At 40.7% G+C, this 21,516-nt stretch overlaps 2 protein-coding genes and 1 pseudogene across 3 annotated transcripts; all 3 read left to right on the plus strand.

The window, feature by feature from the left end:
* Positions 1 to 6,254: 6,254 nt before the first annotated feature.
* Positions 6,255 to 8,183, plus strand: LOC101755784 (annotated as a pseudogene).
* A 2,480-nt stretch (positions 8,184 to 10,663) lies between these two features.
* Positions 10,664 to 12,501, plus strand: LOC101752677 (transcription factor bHLH139). The gene is made up of 5 exons (XM_004980724.2): positions 10,664 to 11,149; positions 11,266 to 11,445; positions 11,531 to 11,596; positions 11,683 to 11,748; positions 12,101 to 12,501. The coding sequence occupies exons 1-5, from the start codon at positions 10,793 to 10,795 to the stop codon at positions 12,191 to 12,193; spliced, it is 762 nt and encodes a 253-aa protein (XP_004980781.1). The 5' UTR covers positions 10,664 to 10,792; the 3' UTR covers positions 12,194 to 12,501.
* A 3,133-nt stretch (positions 12,502 to 15,634) lies between these two features.
* Positions 15,635 to 19,641, plus strand: LOC101756177 (adenylyl-sulfate kinase 3). 2 transcript variants are annotated; one of them, XM_004979734.1, is made up of 7 exons: positions 15,635 to 16,021; positions 18,194 to 18,334; positions 18,425 to 18,574; positions 18,667 to 18,785; positions 18,912 to 18,996; positions 19,067 to 19,113; positions 19,270 to 19,641. In XM_004979734.1, the coding sequence occupies exons 1-7, from the start codon at positions 15,754 to 15,756 to the stop codon at positions 19,366 to 19,368; spliced, it is 909 nt and encodes a 302-aa protein (XP_004979791.1). In that variant the 5' UTR covers positions 15,635 to 15,753; the 3' UTR covers positions 19,369 to 19,641. The 2 variants fall into 2 exon arrangements, with proteins under 2 accessions (XP_004979791.1, XP_022684604.1); XM_022828869.1 differs by lacking the exon at positions 19,067 to 19,113.
* The last annotated feature ends 1,875 nt before the right edge of the window (positions 19,642 to 21,516 follow it).

A 21,516-nucleotide genomic window follows, 5' to 3' on the forward strand; every position in this document is an offset into this window, starting at 1 on the left:
AGCATGTCACTTACAACTTAATAAGATTCCCTACTAAGTAATGTTGACACATTGCCTTCATTAACTATTGTGCAGAACATGATTGATTAAATGAATGCTAGGTGGTTTTTCCAATTCTACAACACGTGATGAAGAACTCTCAAATATAGGTTCTAGAACTCCTAAAAGGAATTCTAGAAACGCACTAGACATCGATAGTGTTAGAATCTGATACCCTCGTTATGCGCAGAAGCCCCCGGATCTAGAAAGGATATTGTGAGTATGACACGAGCTTGCACCGTATCAATAACAACGTAGATGAATCTTGTAGAAAACCCTAGATGACGGCGTTGAGTCAACCACAATAAAATAATAGGACCGCAAATTCTTTAAGCACAACTCCAAAAAAGTACAAGTGATTATCGCTCACTCACAACCCTACTTGACCCTCTAGGATCCTTTGATTCTTGCTTTATACAAGAATCTAGTGCTATAGAACTGTCTAGCCTATCCCTCTTGAGCGCTCCTAATTGCCTCTCACAAGCTTTGGATGAGACCTTGGTGTTTGCCTTTGGCTTGATTGATTCCTAGAGGCTCCACTTCCTTATTTATATAGTCCCCTCTAAAGCCCCCATACATGCAAGTAAGAGTCAGGATTCAATGCTCAAGTCCTATTAGAACTGCAAGTCCTAATAATACACCCCTATTGAATCCTAATCCGAGTAGGATTTGAGTCGCCGTACAACAATACCTCGTTGCACATATGTTAACCAACAAAGAGGAGCAGGAAGAGATACACAAATGGAAAAAAAAAGAAAGACCCAATATTTTCAATATGAGTGCATATTCTCAGTATCAATCTGTACATCGACTAGTTCTGTAGGCTGAGATGCAACACACAGAGATAATTAGATAAAGAAATTGATAGATGTCAATAAAGAACAATAGGCATAGATGATTAGATAAAGAAATACAACAACAAAACTCTACATGTGAGCATATGGTTACTTAGACGGCGTAGTTAAGATGACAAAAGCAACATGCTTTAGTAGATATTTGTTGGAAACAAACGGAACAGGTTGAGTAGTCCAACCTTGGGTAGACCATAGCACTCACCATAGCACCTCAGACTTTTTTTTATCACCAAAAAAGGGAAAAGGAAGTTCCATTTGTGCAAGGGTCCTAATATAAAATTTACTCTATTTTGAAAATACATGTAGAAGCACTAACATTTACGTCAAGAAGGATGTGAATATTGCATATGATTTTGCATTGCTATCCATCACAACACATACATGACAAAGTGTCATTTCAAAGTCGTCGATCCATCTTGATTTGACGAGAGAACAAAAAAACGTGTAGCTCGAAATCTACCTACCTCTGCTGGCACAACTGTGGTAGCACATGCTTGGATTCCTGATACATGTGTTCAAATCTCTTTAATAACTTAACTATCTCCTTACGATGGTCAGCTCCATGTAAACAATTGATCGCATTATGGAAGCTCAAACGTGCACTCAAAGTTAGTCTAGTGTGTGTACCTGATGTCTATCTGTACATGTTGGGCAAACTTTGGACAGAAAACCTCAAGTGGGCTTTAAAATAAAATTGAGGACAGATATATGTTTGATGTGAATCCTGTGATTGGAAGGTGGCAGTTATTAGATTATACTGTAGCAGAAATATGCTAAAAGTAGCCTTTTCCAGAGACTGAAAATCTACTTATTGTAAAGGCACTACCTTCGATTGGATACGTGTGTGTTATATACAGTAATTACACGTGGAGCACAAAAGGCTCACAAACAGTACAGCGCACATTGCCGGGGTATTGAGGCACAGACAGATTCATAGTGGGGCAGGGCCAATAATGGTTGCATATGCATAAGTAATCATTGTCTAACCACACACACATTGAGAGAGAGAGGAATGAGGATGGTTATCACTGAATGGACTCAAAGGACATAGCAAATTAGATATCCTAATACTAGAATCATTGTGTTCCACGAAAGGAAGTTTGGCCAAGCAAGGAAAGGTTTGGATGTGCAAAAGAATGTGTCTAGTCAAAACTTGGCCATGATTTCGGTTGTGGTTGCCCAACATCGGCTATATATGATGTCATATTTGTCACAAAAACTTGAATCGACATTCTGTACTGCAGAATGTATTAACTCAATAAAGGAAAGATAAACCTATTTTCAAATAGATGTTCGACGTGACTCAACCTATTCATATTCTTTCTTTAGCAAATAACTTTTTTTATTCTTAACGACCCATGTGCATACAAGTATTTTGATGAAGCAAAACCACATACTGTTATGCCAATGTCTAAAACTGCACTTATTTCTTGAACTTGGTTATGTGTTCATTACGGTGCAGAGAAACGAGTCCAAGAATTGCGCAAATGCACGTGTCCATCTAAGATAAAAAAAAAAGTAGATGTGACCAAGTAGATGGGCAGGTTCCATCAGTGTTAAATCTTAATTAGTACAACCCGTGCTAACATGACGCCACGTTAAAAAGGTGTCGTGACACAGGGATATACATGTAGGTTGTAGGTTATAATTACTAGAGCATTAGGTGCATCTCATGAATATCCAACATGAACACTCTTACGTCAATGATGGCTATATTCATCCAAACCCAAAGAAACAAAGATATCAATCAATCGGTGAGACACACACGCCGTTCTTGTTGATCCATCGGTCGATCGACCTGCCACCCACCAACCACGTTCGTGCAAACTGATGCTTTGTGATCCATAGGTTTTTTTATCTTCAATCTCCTAGAATTCTATATCATCTGTACTAAAAAAGAACGCTTTTGATCTTTTCAACACCAAATACAAAACTAAATGACTAGTAGTTCACTTGTCAAAGCTTCGTTGAACCATCAACGAAATATCTGATCAATCAAACTTATTGTGTAAAATACTGATAATCTATCCGGGCAAGCCCATCCAGCAAAACTTAATGATTTAAGTTAGCCCATGCTAACCTCTAGTAGCCCTTCATCAAATAAAATGTTATTTAACCACTAGGTTATGTAGTCATTAGTTATAGGCTAGATTATGGTACAATATGTATTCTATATTAGCTTGCGTCTAGTCCATCTAATGTGCTACTATGTACCACAAATGTCGTATATTAGAAATATTACCAACGGTAAGTAGTTAACCAGTTGAGTCATTCTAGAATAATATTCTATATCTCGATTTATAACTTAATAAGGGCTGTCGACCAAAAAATTGATAGCTAGGAATCAAAACTTTTTATTATTGGCGAAAATGTTGACAACCTCGCTACAGATGAAGCGCACTTATGTAAAGAATACGAATAATTCCTTGGTTCATATGATCATGGTCATCCCACCTCGTCTCAAAAACAACATTGCGTCGACACCGGCCTGACATCAACGCTTCCTAAGACCCAAAGCAAGCGACAATTCCATGAGTGAACAGTTCGCATGGGTCTGTTTATTGGAATCGTCTTTTTGTAGCAAAGGGTTTTGTTTGATGCAACCATTGATGTATCTAGCCCGACCAATTGTTTGGCCATTTCCCAATTTCTTGTTGGAGAAACCAAATCTGCACAGAACAATCCTTTGTAGTGTAAGTATTCCGCTTTCAGTGTCAGCATTAATCATCTATGAGTGAAAATATGGACTGTTAGCAACTTAATTAGACTTGATATTTACACCAGTAGCAAATAATCGAGGATTCATAAGCTTTCCGTATCAGATTATAATGCGAGAAATCATTAATTACTTTGAGCATGCTTGATTGAATTGGACCACCACACTGGACTGTTGCTCATACGTGCAGGGTGCAGGTCCTCACAATACTAGCAGGGAGCAACCAATTATTTGGCCATTCCCTACTACAACAATATGATGGAAGCTATAATTTGAGCAAGATCGACGCTTCCACTATAGACACACACATGTCACGCCACGGTTCGCACACTTGGCGCATCGCCATCTCCACGCAAGAGCACTCCAAGACAAACAGCATGCAAGAGAGAGTGACAGAAGAGATACTTCCAGAAATCCCATCAGCCTGATTGGACATTGGGCAGACAAAGGTTAGGCAATTGGCAAATGTCTAGCGATCAGCCGATCGCCATCACCAAAGAGAACAAAGCATGCAAAAGAATAGAGAGAGAGAGAGAGAGAGAGAGAGAGAGAGAGAGAGAGAGAGAGAGAGAGAGAGAGAGAGAGAGAGAGAAAGAGAATTGCATGGCAATACAGGCATCTCAATCAGGGGACAACATCCATGTCAGCATTTATGCCCACCACTTGGACTGATTGCTGCTTGATGCCAACCAACCTTTTGCAGATGCAACGAATTTCTCTCCCAGTTTGTCATTCTCAGAGAGTGGCCAACTTGGCCTTGGGATCTTCCATCTACCAACTCAAAATGCACAAGAACCAGGGTGAGCATTTTTTCTTTTTGAAGAATCAGTGTTGCAAAAAATAACTATATATGTATATATACATAAAATTTCTTATAACTGATAAAGCAATCGTCTGACTGCATCTTTTAAAAAATAATGGTGTAGGCCGCCGGTGCTTTATGAAACATATGTGAAGTTAGAAGCTAGCACAACAAAATTAAAATCTGAGACAATTGTAAGTCCATTTTAATTTTGCCATCATAAGTCCAGCAATATGCATGCATGGTAAGAAACCGGCGGCCAATTCCTTTTCGTAATTGTGGGTGAACTACTCATCAGCCATCATTACAACTCTCTTCTCAAGTTGTTGGTTGGGGTCTATACCTAGAGTGAAAGCAAAGGGATAAGTTCTTTGTGCCTTGCAGTAGTGGTCCTAGTGGGCAGAACAAAGTTGATCGACGACGGCAACCAGATGCCACACTACTCCTACCTGTGTTTCGGTCACAGCTGAACACTTGGGGCTTTTCCCAGTGTCCTTTCACACAAACTTTCAGCATTTTAACAATGTGACAAAGGTAGTGCATCCAGAGATAGGTACACTTGTCGACCGCTTCTTCGGGCGCCTAACAAGACAAAGGAATATGTGGCTTTAGTTGACCATCCAAACTAAGCAGCCACAAGTTGATTTTAAAAGTGGGCATCCATGATTTCCCACCAAAAGGAAAAGGTAAGAAAGAAAAGAAAATGAGACCAATGCCACTTCAGTGTTCACTCCTAGATTCCTTCAGCTGTGTCAGTTCTAATTGCACTGAAAAAAATCCACTAACGGATTCATCAGAACGATAATTCATGCACACAAGGATTCGATTCTCTCGTCGCTGTTGGCCTGTTGGCTTGAACCGTCGATTTCGTCGCAATCATGGGGTGCACCGGCTTATATCTTGCCAGGCAATAATCAGACGGAACTTGCTTTCTGAAAAGGGAGAAAGGGTATCTGGCAATCGCAATTCAGAATTGGCTTCTCACGTTCAGATGTTGCATAGTGTTCTCCATGCTGCCAGATGGGTTGCGTCAAACCGTTAACCCGTGCAAGTCAACACTGGAAAGAGATTTTAAGTCAGGCGTGATTCTTTGTTTTATTTTATTATTTCATTGGTTACTAGTCGCATATGCATGGTCTCAGTTCTTGGCAGGATAATTTCTTGATCCCGAAAATAATAAAGATAAATAGAAACGAGACAGCAATCACAGGTCCACATGCAAGGCTAGTTTGGTATCGCTCCACCTGGCTCCGGCTCCCTCTGACCCTCTACTGTTCATTGAAGTCTCTTTTCTCTCTCCTCTCCCTTCCCCTCGCAACACAAGAGCCCAAGAGGAGGGCTCCAGCTCCACTGACACCCTACTACCGTGGCCGGAGCCGGGGCCAGGAGAGCCCGGCCAACCAGCGTAGTGTGTACTGAGAGTTTCCACTCGGTTGCTTGAGAGCCTGCCAGGGGTACCCAGCCCAGGACCCACTATCCCCGGCCCTAGCCCGTTTCAATCTAACCGTGCTAGAATGACGGTCCGGCTCATATCAGTTTTCATTTCCTTTCTCCAGCCCATCATCACCTGGCTCAGCCCAGCAGCAATTTAACCGGGCCAAGCGGGAGACCACACTCCTCCATAGCTCAATGAGGCCCACGTTCCGTGTACAACAGGCCCAACCCAACGCTGGAGTCAGAGACTAGGTTTTTGTGTGTTACGCGCTAGCGGGCCTAGAGAAAGGAAGGAGACCACTTTTCCATAGCCCAGTTAGGCCCACGTTCACAACCAGCTAGGCCCAGCCCAACAAACTGGTCAAGAGCTAGGGTTCCTCGCCTCCCACCCCACTATATAGCCTCCTCCCCATCTCGCGCCGCCACTTCTACGCCTCCCCATCTCTCTCGTCCTCCCGCGCCGCCGCCGCCGCCGCCGCCGAGTAGGAAGGAAGAGGAGGAGGAAGGAGCAGGCGGAGATGGGCCACTCCAACGTGTGGAACTCGCACCCCAAGAACTACGGGCCCGGCTCCCGCGTCTGGTAAGGAATTCCACTGGCCGCTCTCTTCTCCCCCGCTACGTGGTTCGTCTCTTCGCTGGGATATCGGTTCCTGAGGCTCTCGAGATGTGGATGGCCCGGTTGTGTATTGTATGAGAAGCCGAGTCCATGGATCTGTAGAGGTTTTGATGCTATGTGATGGTTCCGGTGTTAGGACCGGATGTTCTTGATGCGTCTCGTGTTTACAAATGGTCTGCGATGATCTGTTCCTTTGTCTCGGCGTTCTGGTTGCTTCTTGGGCAGCTGGTGTAGCCGTCGTAGCTATTAGAATGATGATGGTGCAAATTTCTAGGATTACCGTACTTTCCAACTGAGATAAGATTGCAACTGTCATATAAAACTCTAGTTCATCTATCCTTGTTAAAAAACTGTCTTTTGAGGGATTTTTGAGTCTCAGTTCCATGTAGTCATTATAGTATCAACTAGTGCAGGTTATGCTTCGATCTGTGTTTTGGTGGACCTACCCAAGTTGATACCAACCTCTTTTGTCTAGCCGTTTTATAGCCTGATTAGCTATTTGTTTAATTATGCCATAACTTCTTGTTGTATTAATAAAGTTATGTTGGGTTCACATGAATATATTATTGATTATGGTTGCTCTGATGTGCTAGCATTATGCCACCAGGGACGTCTGCTGTTTTTGCTAGGATTGTGTTATGTTCCAAATTGTGTAAATGGACAATTTTGTTTACCATACTGTGTCTTGTGGCTGCGGACTATTTATCATGCAGTGAATAGCTATGCTAACTCTGGACATGTTTGTATTTTGCAGCCGGGTCTGCGCGAACCCTCATGGACTGATCAGGAAGTACGGGCTCATGTGCTGCAGGCAGTGCTTCCGCAGCAATGCCAAGGACATTGGCTTCATCAAGGTATCTCTGCTTCTGCTGTAGACTCATTGTTACTAATCGTTTGGGCCACTAAATGTGGACCTATCCAAGGGCCTGTTTAGTTCCCCCCAAAATCCCAACTTTGGCACTATGCAAAAAGAAGATTCCCCATCACATCAAACTTGCGGTACATGTATGGAGTACTAAATGTGTTTTGTTGTACTTTGCGAGACGAATCTTTTGAGCCTAATTAGTCAATGTTTGGATAATAATTCACAAATAAAAACGAAATGCTACAGTTGCGCATTTATGGCAAAATGCAAATTTTGCCACTCCCAAATTGGGAACTAAACAAAGCCCAACTATAGTGAATTCTACATAGACCTTGTGATCCTTGTTGAAGTCGGTTCTAATATGATTCTTGCATGTGTATACATTTGAAATTATTTTCGTCCGCATATATGCATTTGAAGCTGTCAAGTTAGCTGTCCATTCGATGTTGGTTAACATTCTTATCTGATATCTGTGTTATTGCACTTGCAGTACCGCTGAAGACATTGCCTTGCTGCTGTCATCGAGAACTTCACCTGCATCAAAGAAGAAAATGATCCTTCAATAGAAGGCTCAATTTATGTGCTTTAGCTTTTTGTTCAGACAAGGAATGATGTGCTAGTAAACTACCTGTTAAAGTTTTGATGGGTGCTATGTGCCTGTTGAACTAATTATAATTAAATGATTGAAGTATTTTGGCATGCGTTGTATGGTGTGTATCCTGCTTTTGTTGATGCCCTCTTGAGTTATTGTATTGCCAGGTCCATTTCTTTCTTCATGTATGAGCTTGGTACTAATGAATGATGACTTGTATGTGGGATATCAAAACTGGAATGTGATGAGAACTACTGTTGGTTCATGTATCTATATCTTTGTATTTGCGGGAACAATGGGTGTTACAGGGTCGGTGGTGTTTGGCTGCAACCCTGGTACTGGGCAGCTCTATCCAACCCTACAAAGCAGCTCTATCCAACCCCAGGCGCTTAAAGTCGATGGCCTAGCAGAGCTTCTTGGTCCAGGCAACAGACTACAGGCTACAATCAGACAGGAGCAGTTCATTGTTACTTTCTGCTTTCTGTCCCTCCTCAGTGTCTGGCTGTACAAATAAGAACGCTAGATTGAATTTTGGATGACACTTTTGTTCGATGTTTTCCTTGATATTCTTTGAGTTAATAGCTGTTAGATTTGAATGCCTTTGATTTATTGCTTATTAAGATTGAAAGTTAGAATTGGATGGTTCAGATGTTGCGCAAGCAGGCAAACGCTTCATGCTGATGTGCTCATTCTGTATCCTAGTTCCTAGATCTACTGTTGCTATAATTCTGCGTTTTGCTGCTGTGGTGAAACTGAGCTGACAAATATATTATACCTTTTCCTTGCGAATGGGCCAAAATGGTTGCTGCACCAATATGCCAGTATGTCATGGTTATCTTGATTATCCATGATCTTCTTGTCCTTGTGATGAAATGCAGCCTGCAGCTGTGCTGTAGAATGCAGTGTATTCTGTGTTCAATGTGAATCACATTCTGGAGCACAACATATATTTATTGTTCATTGTACTGGGTCGTTTGTGATTTGAATGTTGAGTTATTAGTTAGACTCAGTGACTATCAAAGATGTGTACTATTTCGGTGCGTTTCTATAATGATGTTGAAACATTTTGTGGCAAGCACCAAAAACGCGCTTTCTTTTGTTTCTTGTGGGTGATAATGTTGTCCATTGAGATGACTGAATGATGCTTTAAAAGTAACTCAAATCCTTCTATCAGAGTCTTCAATGAAGCTGGATATTATATCCTTGTAAACGCCTGGATGATTCTGTTTGCCACATATGTCTGACTGGCTTGGTGGGCATAATTCAATTAAATATAGGCAATTTGGCAAAATGAAGATGATTTAATTTTAGAGTGAGTTGTCTGTTGCTTAATGATGTCTCACAATAATTATTAATCTTGTTCTTGCGTTACACATTGAATGAAAAACTGAAGTCTTTGGAGCTGGCATTGCATTATTAGTAGTCTTAAGTAACATTGTTTTCTTACTATTGCTCTTTTCCTCTTTGCATTTCATATTCCCGTGCGCAATCAGTGGATCTCTGAATATTCTGATGACACAGTTTCTGAAATCAGGTTGAGTTAAATTATTGCTTGTGGATCATTAATGTCCTGATGATGATCATTTCAGGGCAGTACCCAACTAAAGGACAACTTGCTAGGTTTTATGATGAGAAGGGCAAGGGCTGAAGGCATTGATGAACTTAGAAAACTTGCAGGTACTTATTCAAAGCTCCGTGTCTTGATCTGCGATTTTTCCTAATCTGTTTCTGCAATCTAGTTAATAACAGCTAGATTGTTGATGCTTCCCACAAGCCGTGTTTGTCATGCTTAATACGAAATGAAGCACGTCTCAAGCTGTCCTATTATATATACATAATGACTGACTTAATGACGCATCTTATCTATTTGGTAACCTTTGCATCCATCATGTGGACAATCTTCTGTTATTTTGAGCACTGTAGTTTCTGTTAGCCCAAATGGTTCACTTTCTCATTCCACACTCCCACAAAGGGGTTTTTGGGTACATATAGGCCAACTATGGGTAGGTGGCTTGGAAACTAAACAAAGCATCTAAAAAGCATCTAAATAGTATCTAAATAGATAAAGTGCACATAGGTACATAGATAGATAAAAAACACACCCAACACACATATGACTTATTCTATCCGTTTCAATCTTGCACAAGACCAAGACTTGAACAATTATTGAGTTACATGGTTTGGTGATTCATATGATAGTCAATCGGATGGCATGTTGTACATCTTGAATATGTCTTGCAAGTCACAAATCACATAGAACGAAAAATTCTGAATTGCATGCTGAGCTTAAGTTCACCTCCTTTTATTTTATTTTATCTATGACCTCCCAGCACTTCTTCTCCATGATTACCTACACTTCAAATTATCCTATTCAGGCCAGCTCTTAGTCTTGTCTCTTTTTGAAAAATACTGTCTGTTTTCATTTTGTAACTTAATTGAAGATCATGCGGATCATTAAATGGAAGCATATAATCACCTTGATTATTAGTCCTCTCTTTTCTTAGACCACGAGTTTATGACATTATAATTCTCTTGGACCCTTGGCACATCACTAAGATATTGTTGTCTTTTAAGTGGCTCAATGGACAAATGATTCCGTATGTGATCTTTCTAGTATCTGAACAGGAAGATTATATCTGAGGGAACAGGATGGGGCGTCGCGCTTCAGGCATAAACTACTGTTTCTTAGTTGTCATTCTACTCTGGCTAAGAGGGAACTCGAGTCAAATTTATATCTGAAAAGATTCCCCGAACATGCAGTATAAATGTGCCCCCTCACCTGCACCGTTCTTAGTGCTTACAGACAAATTTTCCAAGAGTCCTCACATAGCTTAGAAGTACCAGAAAGTAGTATTGAAGGTTCAGCTCAGCAGAATGGAAGCGAAGTGCGCATCCATTTGGAATGAGGAATCTGAGATGATTGCTCACCTGCAGTCCATGTTCTGGAACAGCAGCGATGCTGATGCCAGCCTTTCTTCTCCTAACAGTAGCACTAGTTCTTGTATTGAACCTAGCACATTGCCTACTGCCTTGTTCCTTCCACTTATTGGACGAGAGAGTTATGATACAGCACCATTGCGGAACACTGCTGCAGATTGGTGCTTTGATCACCAGAGTCAGGCCTTTGCTCCAATTGCTAATGCAGTTACTGGTGACAAGAGGGCGGTTCGCATAGATGAGGGTAGGAAGAAGAGTACGAACAGTAACAAGAAAGCCCGTATCGTTGCCCCAGTAAGTAATGCTAACACACTGAAAAAATTTGTTTCTCCACTTCACATGTTCTGACATTATGTGTTGTAAACAAAAACAGCTGTTTCTAACATTGTCATCGGTGCAACTTATATCAGGTATTGAGGACCTTAAGTTCAAGTGCTCTTGATGATGAGGCCAATAACGAGCTTATCAATCACAGCAGCTCTGAAGATGATTCCATTGGCATGTGTGAGGAGTCTGTTGTTCTGAAACAAAGAAGCAGTTCAAGAGGTCGTAGTCGGTCCTCAAAGAATTCACAGAGCGTTTATGCAAAGGTCAGAGCTACTCAATTTTAATTGTGCACTGATCTCTGAATCTGAAATTTTGTTTTCTGATGGCTTTTGTCATACTGTTTAACAGAAGAGAAGAGAGAGGATTAATGAGAAGCTAAAAACACTGCAGCAGCTAATTCCCAATGGCACCAAAGTAAGCTCTTACTGTTTTGTAGTTAGTAATCCAACTTTTGACTATACATTTGAGAGTACCGATCATTTGTTCTCCTGCATTTGCAGGTTGACATGAGCACTATGCTGGAAGAAGCAGTTCAGTACGTCAAGTTTCTGCAGCTTCAAATAAAGGTTCTTTTCCATGTCTCATCTAAGTCAGATCAAACATAGGAAGAAACATTTGCTTACAGTATAAATTCATGATTCTAGTTCTTACACATGTAAAATACCCATAAGAAAACCATGCCACTTCAGCTAAATGTTCACAATACTTTGACCACTTCAAATAAATATAAAGGTTTATAGTATTTTCAGAATGTTCAGGTCATGGTTAAAGAACGAAGGGATTTACCATGTGTCAGATCCAAATTTCAGATACCAATTTAACTTGGGCAACCAATAAAGTTTATTATGTAAGGAACAATACATTTTAATGTACGATTAATTGATCTTGCTCTCATGTACCCTCCCTTTTCTCTAACAGCTGTTGAGCTCTGATGAGACATGGATGTACGCTCCTCTTGCCTACAACCACATGACCATTGATATTAATATGAATTCTTCTGTGAAGCAATGATGACCGTCCAAAAAGAATTGGGCAAACTGATCATAATTCAGAAGGAGGGACCTGTCAAGTCAAACCCAGTACATGGTGCATCTGCTTTTAAACCTGTAATTAACCCTGACTTTACACAATTCAGTTACTTCTTGTAAGTAAGAGCAAGATATTCATTTATGATAAAATAGGTGCAAGGATCTGCCTTGTCATATGACAAAATAATGTATCAAAGATTTCTACACTTGTTATGACCACGATATCAAAGTGGCCTGTACTTTGAGCTTTGATACTCTGAAACTGAATGGAGCTGATGAAATTCATTCGGCTACTTATGACCTGCATAAGGAAATTCCAGTCTCTTCTGGTCACCATCAAAATATTAAAGTTTACTCATCGTATTCCCATAATTTTACAGCAAGAATATATATGACTCAACTATACGCATAGTAAACATTTGAACTCATCCAGAACCTTTTTTGGTGTGAAGTTGGTTCTGTAGCAGTCAAGGTCAGGAAACAAGTGACGAAGGAGGACTGCTCGAGTTGTATTTGTGGATGTCTTATTGTCTTGGCTACATGTACTTTAAGAAATGTGCCTCAGATGTGTAAGTTTTGCAATATGATGCATCTTCGTTAGAGAAAGTTTGAAGCCGGATATATCCCATTATCAAAAAAGAAAAGACAATTCACTTTTGCAAGAAAAGACAATCCACTCTTTATTTTGGATATGTGATCGCCCAGGTCTCCACATGCTATGTAGTTCTAGGGAAACTGCAAACAGTAAGCTCAGAGAGATTGTTTACAAACTGCAATTTTTTTAAGCGCAATGGCCATCAATAATTGAAGTATTTTTTTTTAGAAAAATGTGTAACTAGATGCCAGACAATTTCATCCATTTGCATAGATTTCATTTCCTCTGCTGTCTCATCAGTGATGATCAAAAGCTTCTCTTGGATAAAAAGAGTAACTGAAACTGCAGAAAGTATCTGGTCAGGACGGCAAGTGCTTGTAGCACTATGATACATAGTGGATCATGAGTTGCTGCAATGTATATGGCCCAAGTTGCACCAATCATTTGTTCTTGTTACTTGCATATTTGCCACAAGTAAAGTGGTCTCTGTTTGTTGCAATACAGTTTCCTGTTAAGTCCACTAATTTTTGACATGTTTAGGTCTGAAATTCCCCTATTTCAGGAAGAATCCAGTATTTTGCACATAGGAGCATGATGCAAGTAAATATTTGCCAACTGCAGTCTATATTGCTTTCACCAGGTAACTACTTTGTTTGCATTCCCGAAAGATGACTTCTTTGTTAAGGGACCTAGACTTTATCTAACTGGTGATGACCTGTCCAATGCACGTTTGTTGTCACCACTATGTAGCTTTTGTTTGGTTGTGTAACATTTGGCATGCACTAGATAAGCACAAACAAGGCTATTTGTGGGTGTCGAGTGTTAGCTCACAAAGGAGACATCTGATTGCCTCACGCGTCATGTCCCTGTTCTTGATTTCACCTCTTTTTTCAAGTGCAATCTGAAGGCAATATTGTGCTCAAAGCTTCAAAATTTTTTGGTTATTTGCATGGAATGTAATGTCGATGAAATACCAAAAGAGTCATGTTATAAATAGTAAGTGTTTCTGAGAAATTATTTGAGTTTTTTAATACACTTCCTTAAATTTGTTGTTTTTTCAAATAAATGCTCTCAATGTGCAACTATTTGACATATTTTCTTAAGTATGCATTTAGCCCTTAGCTTCTCCATCCCCAATTAAATTTAAGACTTATTATTTCATTAGCTTAGGACAAACCGTTGACTAATAATAATAATTTATTGATACACAATTTCTGACAGAAAATTGATAAATTTGCATTAAAATACTTATCATTCTAAATATGTATGACAATATGACAGAAATAAGATACTGATTAAATAATTATTGGTAAAAGTCTTGTCCTAACAAGCAATCATCTTGTAAAGAAAATAAAGAGTAATTAAGAAAATCTTGTCATCAAGAAGAGATAAACATGTATTTGTGGTGATTATTAGCGCTTGGCCCCTTGTTACTTTTTGTGGTCTGTGACCTAATATTTCGAGAGCTTTTCGAAGCATCCGCCACTAAGGGGGTGTTTGGATACGAAGTACTAAACTTTAGCAGGGTCACATCGGATGTTCGGATACTAGTTAGAAAGACTAAACATGAGCTAATTACAAAACTAATTGCATAGATGGAGTTTAATTCGCGAGACGAATCTATTAAAGATAATTAATCCATCATTAGCAAATGATTACTGTAGCACCACATTATCAAATCATGGACTAAGTAGGCTTAATAGATTCGTCTCGCGAATTAGACTCCATCTACGTAATTAGTTTTGTAATTAGATTATGTTTAATACTTCTAATTAGTATCAAACATCCGATGTGAGAGGTGCTAAAGTTAAGTACGGGGTATCAGACACCCTTAAGATTCCAACAAACCGCGTCATCTATCTTGCGAAAAAACGGCGAAAGGGATCTCGAAAGCATCCGCTACCGGTATGGTTCCAAGAATTCAATGCTTTATTTACAACAGTAGTGCAGCTTACCTCGACAGGAATTCAGGTTCATTGAATCTGTCCACAGTTTGAACCACGGACAGGACAGGAGGAACTCAAGGGCACGATCCTTGTCCACCTAAATGGGGTTCCTTTTTTTTTTACCGCTTTTAGAGCTTCCATAAAACGCTCACTTATCCTTTCGTAACCGCTGAGTTGTACGGATCATGCACGGCTTGTTTGATTCGAAAAACAGGATATATCCTCGTGTCCTGGAGCTACTTTCATTGTTTGGTAGTACAAAATTAAACAGGATATTCGAAAAACAGATGGTGCATGAACTGTGCATAAAGAATTTCAAATCATATTTATTTTGTTTCGTACGAAAGCCATGTTAAAAGTCTATACTTGGAAGTCAGAACTCATTTGAAATCGTACAAGAGTTGAAGATAGAGAATTTCAGAGTGTGGTTATGATTCTCCGTACTGAATTATTGTAAAAGGTCCACCAAGAACGACTCAAGAATTTCAACTCATCTGTGTAAAATGTGGTGCCGTACCCTCATGTCTCCTCCACCAGTGCACCAATAAGGTTGTTCCGGGATAAAGCTGTGTTTATAGGAGTGGAACTCTAGCAAAAATAGGCAAGATTTAAAAAAATCATGAAAATTCATCCAAAGAGTGAGGTACTCTGAAGTTTCAAAAACAACTTAAAACTTGGAACATTTATATTCAAATTTAGTTGAGTTTTGTCGCAACAGTGGAGGTTCAAACTATTTTGGAAAAAAAATCATTCAAAAATAAAGTTTTGTCGCAACGGTGGAGGTTCAAACTCTATTTGACACGGTGACATAGCTTCAAAAAAGCTGACATTAGCATTTCGTGGCCCTATAAATAGCATCTCTCCTTCTCATAAACTCGGCCTGACACGCTGGCACACACATTTGTACACCGAACCCCGTGTGCGCACATATAGCGTTCGACGGTGACCACCAAACGCCGCCGCTCACGCTCCCAGACCGCCGGCGTTCGCACCAATCCCGCCATGCTCGCGAGGGCCATTCCGCGGCCGTGCTCCGGCGGCAGCGGCGTCAACGTCCGGTGCCGCCACGACGCACCGGGCACGAGGCCGTGGGTGCCCGGTGGCCTCGCACGCGGAGCTGGCGTCAAGCTCGTCGCGGTGAGGCCGGCGACGACGGTTGTGGCGGCGGCCGCCGGGGAGAGGAGGAGGACGGCGGGGCCGGAGCCGGTGGCCACCGCCGCGGCGGCGGCGGCGGACGGGACGCAGCTCGCCAATGGGTCGGTCGTCGCAGGTAGGTGCAAAATAATTGATCATCCGAAAAAGTTGATTCCGTTCCTTTTTGCACGAAATTGTTTCTTTCCTTAGCAGAAATGCCAACGGAGATTAAATCGGTTTTAGCTGTTTATAGGAGTACTATTATATATATATTTTTTAAGTACTTCAACGTCTTTTTTTGCGAGTGATTGACGTTATTAACTGTCATTTAAGAAACTAAAATTATGGCTACTAGCAAAAAGCACCAGCGGTAACTCTGCATCTTTTTTTTAGCTTTGTTACAATGCTTTTAAAGTATTAGTAGTACTTCTTAAAAAAAGAATTAAATAGATTTACATATAATTAAAAGGTATCATAGTAATTTCTCATTATTTTTGGTACTTGGTCCCATCAAATTGGTACTTCTTCGTATTTCTCTTCATGTTACTTCCTTTATTTCCACCGTTCGATTTCACCGGATGGACGACTCTCATTTTTTTCAAACACTCTAAAATTTCTCTTTTTTATAATATAATTTCACCTGACACAATATTACTTGTGCAGAAATCATGTGAAATTATCCGGCTGTAGCTTTGTCATCCTCATTTGTCTTTTTTCTTTAGTTTGAATACAAAATACACAGAAATAAAATAATATATATATATATATATTAGATTTAATTTCTAGCCTTTCAAAGCTACGGTAATTACTATATATATATATATATAGGCAGTGGCGCTTCATTTTTTTTGAAACGAGCTGGCAGGAGAGCTGCCGCTTTATTAATAAAGAAGAATGCTCGAGGGGCGAAACAAAATAGGAAACTTTGTAGCGCTTCATCGTTTCTTTCAACAAACAAGGGAAATGAATCAGATTCGGTGGACTGATGCTACAGGCGAAGCAGATCTTGAGTTATCTTTAGGGATACCAACTGAGCGACCACGTGGAACACATGATCTATTAGTATATTATTAAAATACTCCACATGCCTGATCCCTGTTATGGCATTCGATTCCCACTTCGTCAAACAAATCAAGATAATGTACGGAACAAAAGGATTTGCGCAGACAGGCAGCTGAGCTGTGGATTGTCACCACTCACCAGTCCACCGTCACCACAGTCCTCTGTTAGTTAGTTTCTGTAAAATCTGTGACGAGGCACAGCAGAAGAATGCAACTCCATCACCACGGCTGCAGCTGCGCCTAACTACTATGAAGTGCAGAGTTGTGGATTTAGAGGGGTGAGGCATAAACTGCATTACGTTCTTGTTTGTAGCTCTTGTTGCCAAACCCCAATGGTGTGGTGTCACTGGATAACTCCCAATGATCTCCTCGTGACAGACGAAAACTGCACGATTCAGGGTAAGGGTCATGGGTTGAGCTTGAGCCTGAAAATGACTGCGATTCTAGGTAGAAAACAGTTGGATGGCTTGGTGATCATCACTTTCAGAATGGGACAGCGTGTTCGGATCTTTCGATACAAGGCCGATTGCTGAATGGGACAGCACGCCAAAGGTTTGAGATTGATTGGTGCCTATCTTGGGTACCATGGAATTGGAATCTCAATTCAGTTACAAAACGATTGGAGGTAGCCGTAAATCGAGTTTGGTTCTGCTCTCAGTTCTGCACTTTTAGTTCACCGTTTAGCCAGTAACCTTGACATGAACTGCAATGCATATTTCTTAATTGGTGCGATGTGATCATGGCAATCAAGCAATGAGTCAGAAACTTTGACTGATAGAACGTTTCCCAATAAATCAGAAAGGATACTTTATTGATATTGATATGCTTCTTTATTTGGCACTGATTGGTGATGCCAAAGTTATGGGTTTGGTGGTACTGAGACGTCAGATCCCTGTCCCATCTAGGAATGGCCATAAACCAGTAACTTGATCATGCAACCTAATATTGCCATTTCGATGATTTTCTTTTTGGGAGTGAAGCACAAGATCTTCACCAAGCTTCCCTGTTACAGTTTTTAGTAATCAGTACCCTCCATTTAATGGAAATCGTGGTAAACTGTAGGAGTCAGCATCTTTGCAAAAGTTTCGCAGCGACAGTAAACCTGACCGTTTATGATGCAGTATCCCAATTATGAATCACAGGATAGCATAATTAACTGGCTTATCCTAAGGCAATACTCCTAATCTTTGTACCAATTTCTCATCATACTCTGTTTAACATTTCTGAGAGTTGTATGGATTTTACAGGTATCAGCAAGCTTGTGACCTCGACCGTTGGGAAATCGACAAATATCCTGTGGCATGAGTGCCCCATAGGGCAGAACGAGAGGCAGATGTTGCTGAACCAGAAGGGTTGTGTCGTGTGGATCACGGGACTAAGTGGTTCAGGTCTGCATGAGCTGATCAAGTCTACATGGTCACATACTGAATTTTCGCTCAGCTGTTGAAAATTTACCCAGATCTTAACATCTACCGCAGGAAAGAGCACGCTCGCATGCGCGCTGAGCAGGGAGCTGCACTCCAGAGGGCATCTGGCATATGTTCTTGATGGGGACAACCTCAGACACGGGTTGAACCGGGATCTCAGCTTCAAAGCAGAGGACCGTGCTGAAAACATACGCAGAGTAGGTATGTTCAGTTCAGAAACCACTCTGCATTTCGATCAGTTTCCACCTCAGAGCATTACTGCTTAGAGTTGTGTTTGTGCCACTCTTTTTCAGGAGAAGTAGCAAAGCTATTCGCAGATGCTGGCCTGATCTGCATTGCTAGCTTGATATCACCTTACAGAAGTGACCGAAGCGCGTGTCGCAATTTGCTGCCCAATTCTTCATTCATAGAGGTATGCGTGATGACCGACTTTGAAGTCTGAACTTCCTTGTAAACAAGTCAGAAATTGCTCTCTTATTCTACTACGTGCTCACGTTTCAGTAAGATATATGCAGTTGAGAGAAGTCTATGTCTGCAGGTATTTCTGAATGCCCCACTTGAGGTATGCGAAGCAAGGGATCCGAAGGGGTTGTACAAGCTTGCCCGTGCCGGCAAAATCAAAGGTAACAAAAACAACTGATTGCTGTTGCCTGCTATTTACTCGCAAAGCTTACCAAGGAAAATCACGTGTAGGATTTACTGGGATTGATGATCCTTATGAACCACCATCTGATTGTGAGGTTAGCCAAATCTTTTGCTGCTAGAATATCTTCAGTGTCTCTGCAGATTCAGTACATTTCCTATTACTACCATCAGTTACTCTGAAGAATAAAGGTTCCTAGTTTAAGATAGTGATTTGCAGTCCTCTGTGACTAATTATGGACGGCTCTGTGCAGATAGTGATAGAGTGCAAAATTGGGGACTGCCCTTCACCTAAATCAATGGCTGATCAAGTAGTGTCATATCTCGAAGCAAACGGATTCTTAGAGGACTAGAGGTGTATGTCAGTGATGCCCCTTCAGAAGCATTGGGTTGCCAAAAATGGTAGACATCACACTTCAAGTCCATATCATTCGGTTCACAGATGGTGCACAGCTTATGGCCAACTCTGGTGGCATATGTTTATGTTAGAGTCAGCAGTGCAAAATGTAACGTGTATAGTTGTACGATGAAGTGGACTGTTTGACACCAAAACCACAAATGGTTCATGAAAAAGGGACCTTCCTGGGGACCGAGGCTCTGCTTGCTTACTAAAGGGTGCTGTCAAGCACTACAACGACAGAGTAGTGTCCTCGTCATTACTTGACATAGATAAAAATCACCACATATCAACCCCGTTTAACTAAGATATTGAAGCAAACACCTACTTATCTGACACATCATTGCTACATATATAGCTCCTCCTCGGAACATAAAAGAGTTGGCTATCTGTCCATGCTTATACCTGGAACAAAAAGACTCACTCAATATAAGCTAGTTGACATGCTTCACATCATACAGATCATCAAAAGGGAGCACCATTTATCTTCTATGCAACCATCAAGTGACATGATAGCGTCTGGGAGTGGGAGGAATCGAGATAATCTGAGTTGCTAAGTGGCAGGTTGGGGTAGCAACTATGCTGTTTTATACTGTTTTATAGTATCAAAGAGCCTGTGAGGCTATGGGAATTGGCTGCACCCATCGCTAACCAAGCACGCCCTCGGTCCCTAGGAAGATCACTTTTTCATGAGCCATTTGTTCTTTGGTATCAAACTGTATTCTAGTTTTTTTTTTGAGAAGCAAACAGTATTCTAGTTGATATCACAACTCCTCCTTTAAACAAAATTACAATGATGCTAGCATTAAAATGCCACCATATTATACGCCACAGCTAACACATCATTCAGAAGATGTGCCCAATGCAACCTAATTAAAACATCCAGGGGAAACAATTTTAACCACACAGACACGTTGCTGGCATCTCTTGTCAACCAAAAGATCTAACTCTGAAGTATGGTGCTGAAGATGCATTGCAAACATCCACTTCTAGTCCTGTAAGAACCTTTTACTTGATCAGCCGTTGATTTAGGTGAAAGAATCCCCAAATTACCTGCACATAGTTTTGTTCATCTAGTCCTAGAGGACTGAAAAATCATCTACAAACTCTTGATATGGTTGAAGGAAAGCCTTATAAGTTGCCTACACTCTTACTTAACTAGCATTATGTGCATAGCGTGCACACAGCACTCGTGGGCCACAAATGGGCCATATCAAAATTGGACTAGGTGTCACAATTTACTTGTATGGCGTTACACAGCTCACTTGATCACATAACTGTACAGCTTTTTCCACTGACGCACCCATTATTCTACGTTTTACATTGCTGCACTGACACAAATGTTCCTCCCAAACTCTGTATCACGACAAACAACACATCCCCATAGTGAAATTATACGAGCTCAATTTAAAGAAACCGGGGCAAACCATTTTTATTTCAGTATTGTCCCATTGAATCATCAGCCTAGGTTATAACTTCTAACCAAGTGCAGGCTATCAGTTAATCATAGGTGGATAGGCATGCACAACAATGTCCATCATCAATAGCAGCAGAATTGGGTGACATAATTTATTCATATTTATGTGTTCGAAAGTAGCATGAGATACATAAGGCTACTATTTATTCATATTTATGTGGATAGGCATGCACAACAATGCAAGCATTTTATTGATCACTGATATATGCACTTGTATATGTTGTAATTCATACATCCATATGTACTGACTGAAGGATACTGAAATCGGATGGATCTGAACACCTCCAAACGAATCCGAACTCGAATACGGACGGATAATATGCATATATACCATTTTCACCTCTAGTGAGGACATTAAAATCTCTAGCGTATACAGTGCTTTTGTAGTGCTTTTACAGGTTCTTTTGGCCGGCCTTCTTCCCTAAACATTACACTCCGTATTGTAGTTATCTGCCTCCACCAGCAACCGCTATTAGTCACAACTCACAAGGCAAGGCAGTTCTGTGTTTTGATATGATGTGGGTACATTGCCAAGGATGTAGTCAAACACATTTAAGAATGATAGGCATCAAGGAAAATGCTTTGAGAACGTCCCCAGAATCTTGTCAGTTGTTGCTGGAAATGATT

This window comes from Setaria italica, chromosome VIII, assembly GCF_000263155.2.
Source record: "Setaria italica strain Yugu1 chromosome VIII, Setaria_italica_v2.0, whole genome shotgun sequence".
Classification (NCBI taxonomy): domain Eukaryota; kingdom Viridiplantae; phylum Streptophyta; class Magnoliopsida; order Poales; family Poaceae; genus Setaria; species Setaria italica.

What these genes read in the sequence shown, in the direction of transcription:
- LOC101756177 (XM_004979734.1), top strand. Translation starts at nt 15,754, where the DNA reads ATGCTCGCGAGGGCCATTCCGCGGCCGTGCTCCGGCGGCAGCGGCGTC. An exon ending in CCAATTCTTCATTCATAGAG is followed by an intron (nt 18,786 to 18,911) that starts GTATGCGTGATG and finishes CTATGTCTGCAG; the next exon opens with GTATTTCTGAATGCCCCACT. An exon ending in CCGTGCCGGCAAAATCAAAG is followed by an intron (nt 18,997 to 19,066) that starts GTAACAAAAACA and finishes AATCACGTGTAG; the next exon opens with GATTTACTGGGATTGATGAT.
- LOC101752677 (XM_004980724.2), top strand. Translation starts at nt 10,793, where the DNA reads ATGGAAGCGAAGTGCGCATCCATTTGGAATGAGGAATCTGAGATGATT. An exon ending in AAGCCCGTATCGTTGCCCCA is followed by an intron (nt 11,150 to 11,265) that starts GTAAGTAATGCT and finishes AACTTATATCAG; the next exon opens with GTATTGAGGACCTTAAGTTC. An exon ending in TAATTCCCAATGGCACCAAA is followed by an intron (nt 11,597 to 11,682) that starts GTAAGCTCTTAC and finishes CTGCATTTGCAG; the next exon opens with GTTGACATGAGCACTATGCT.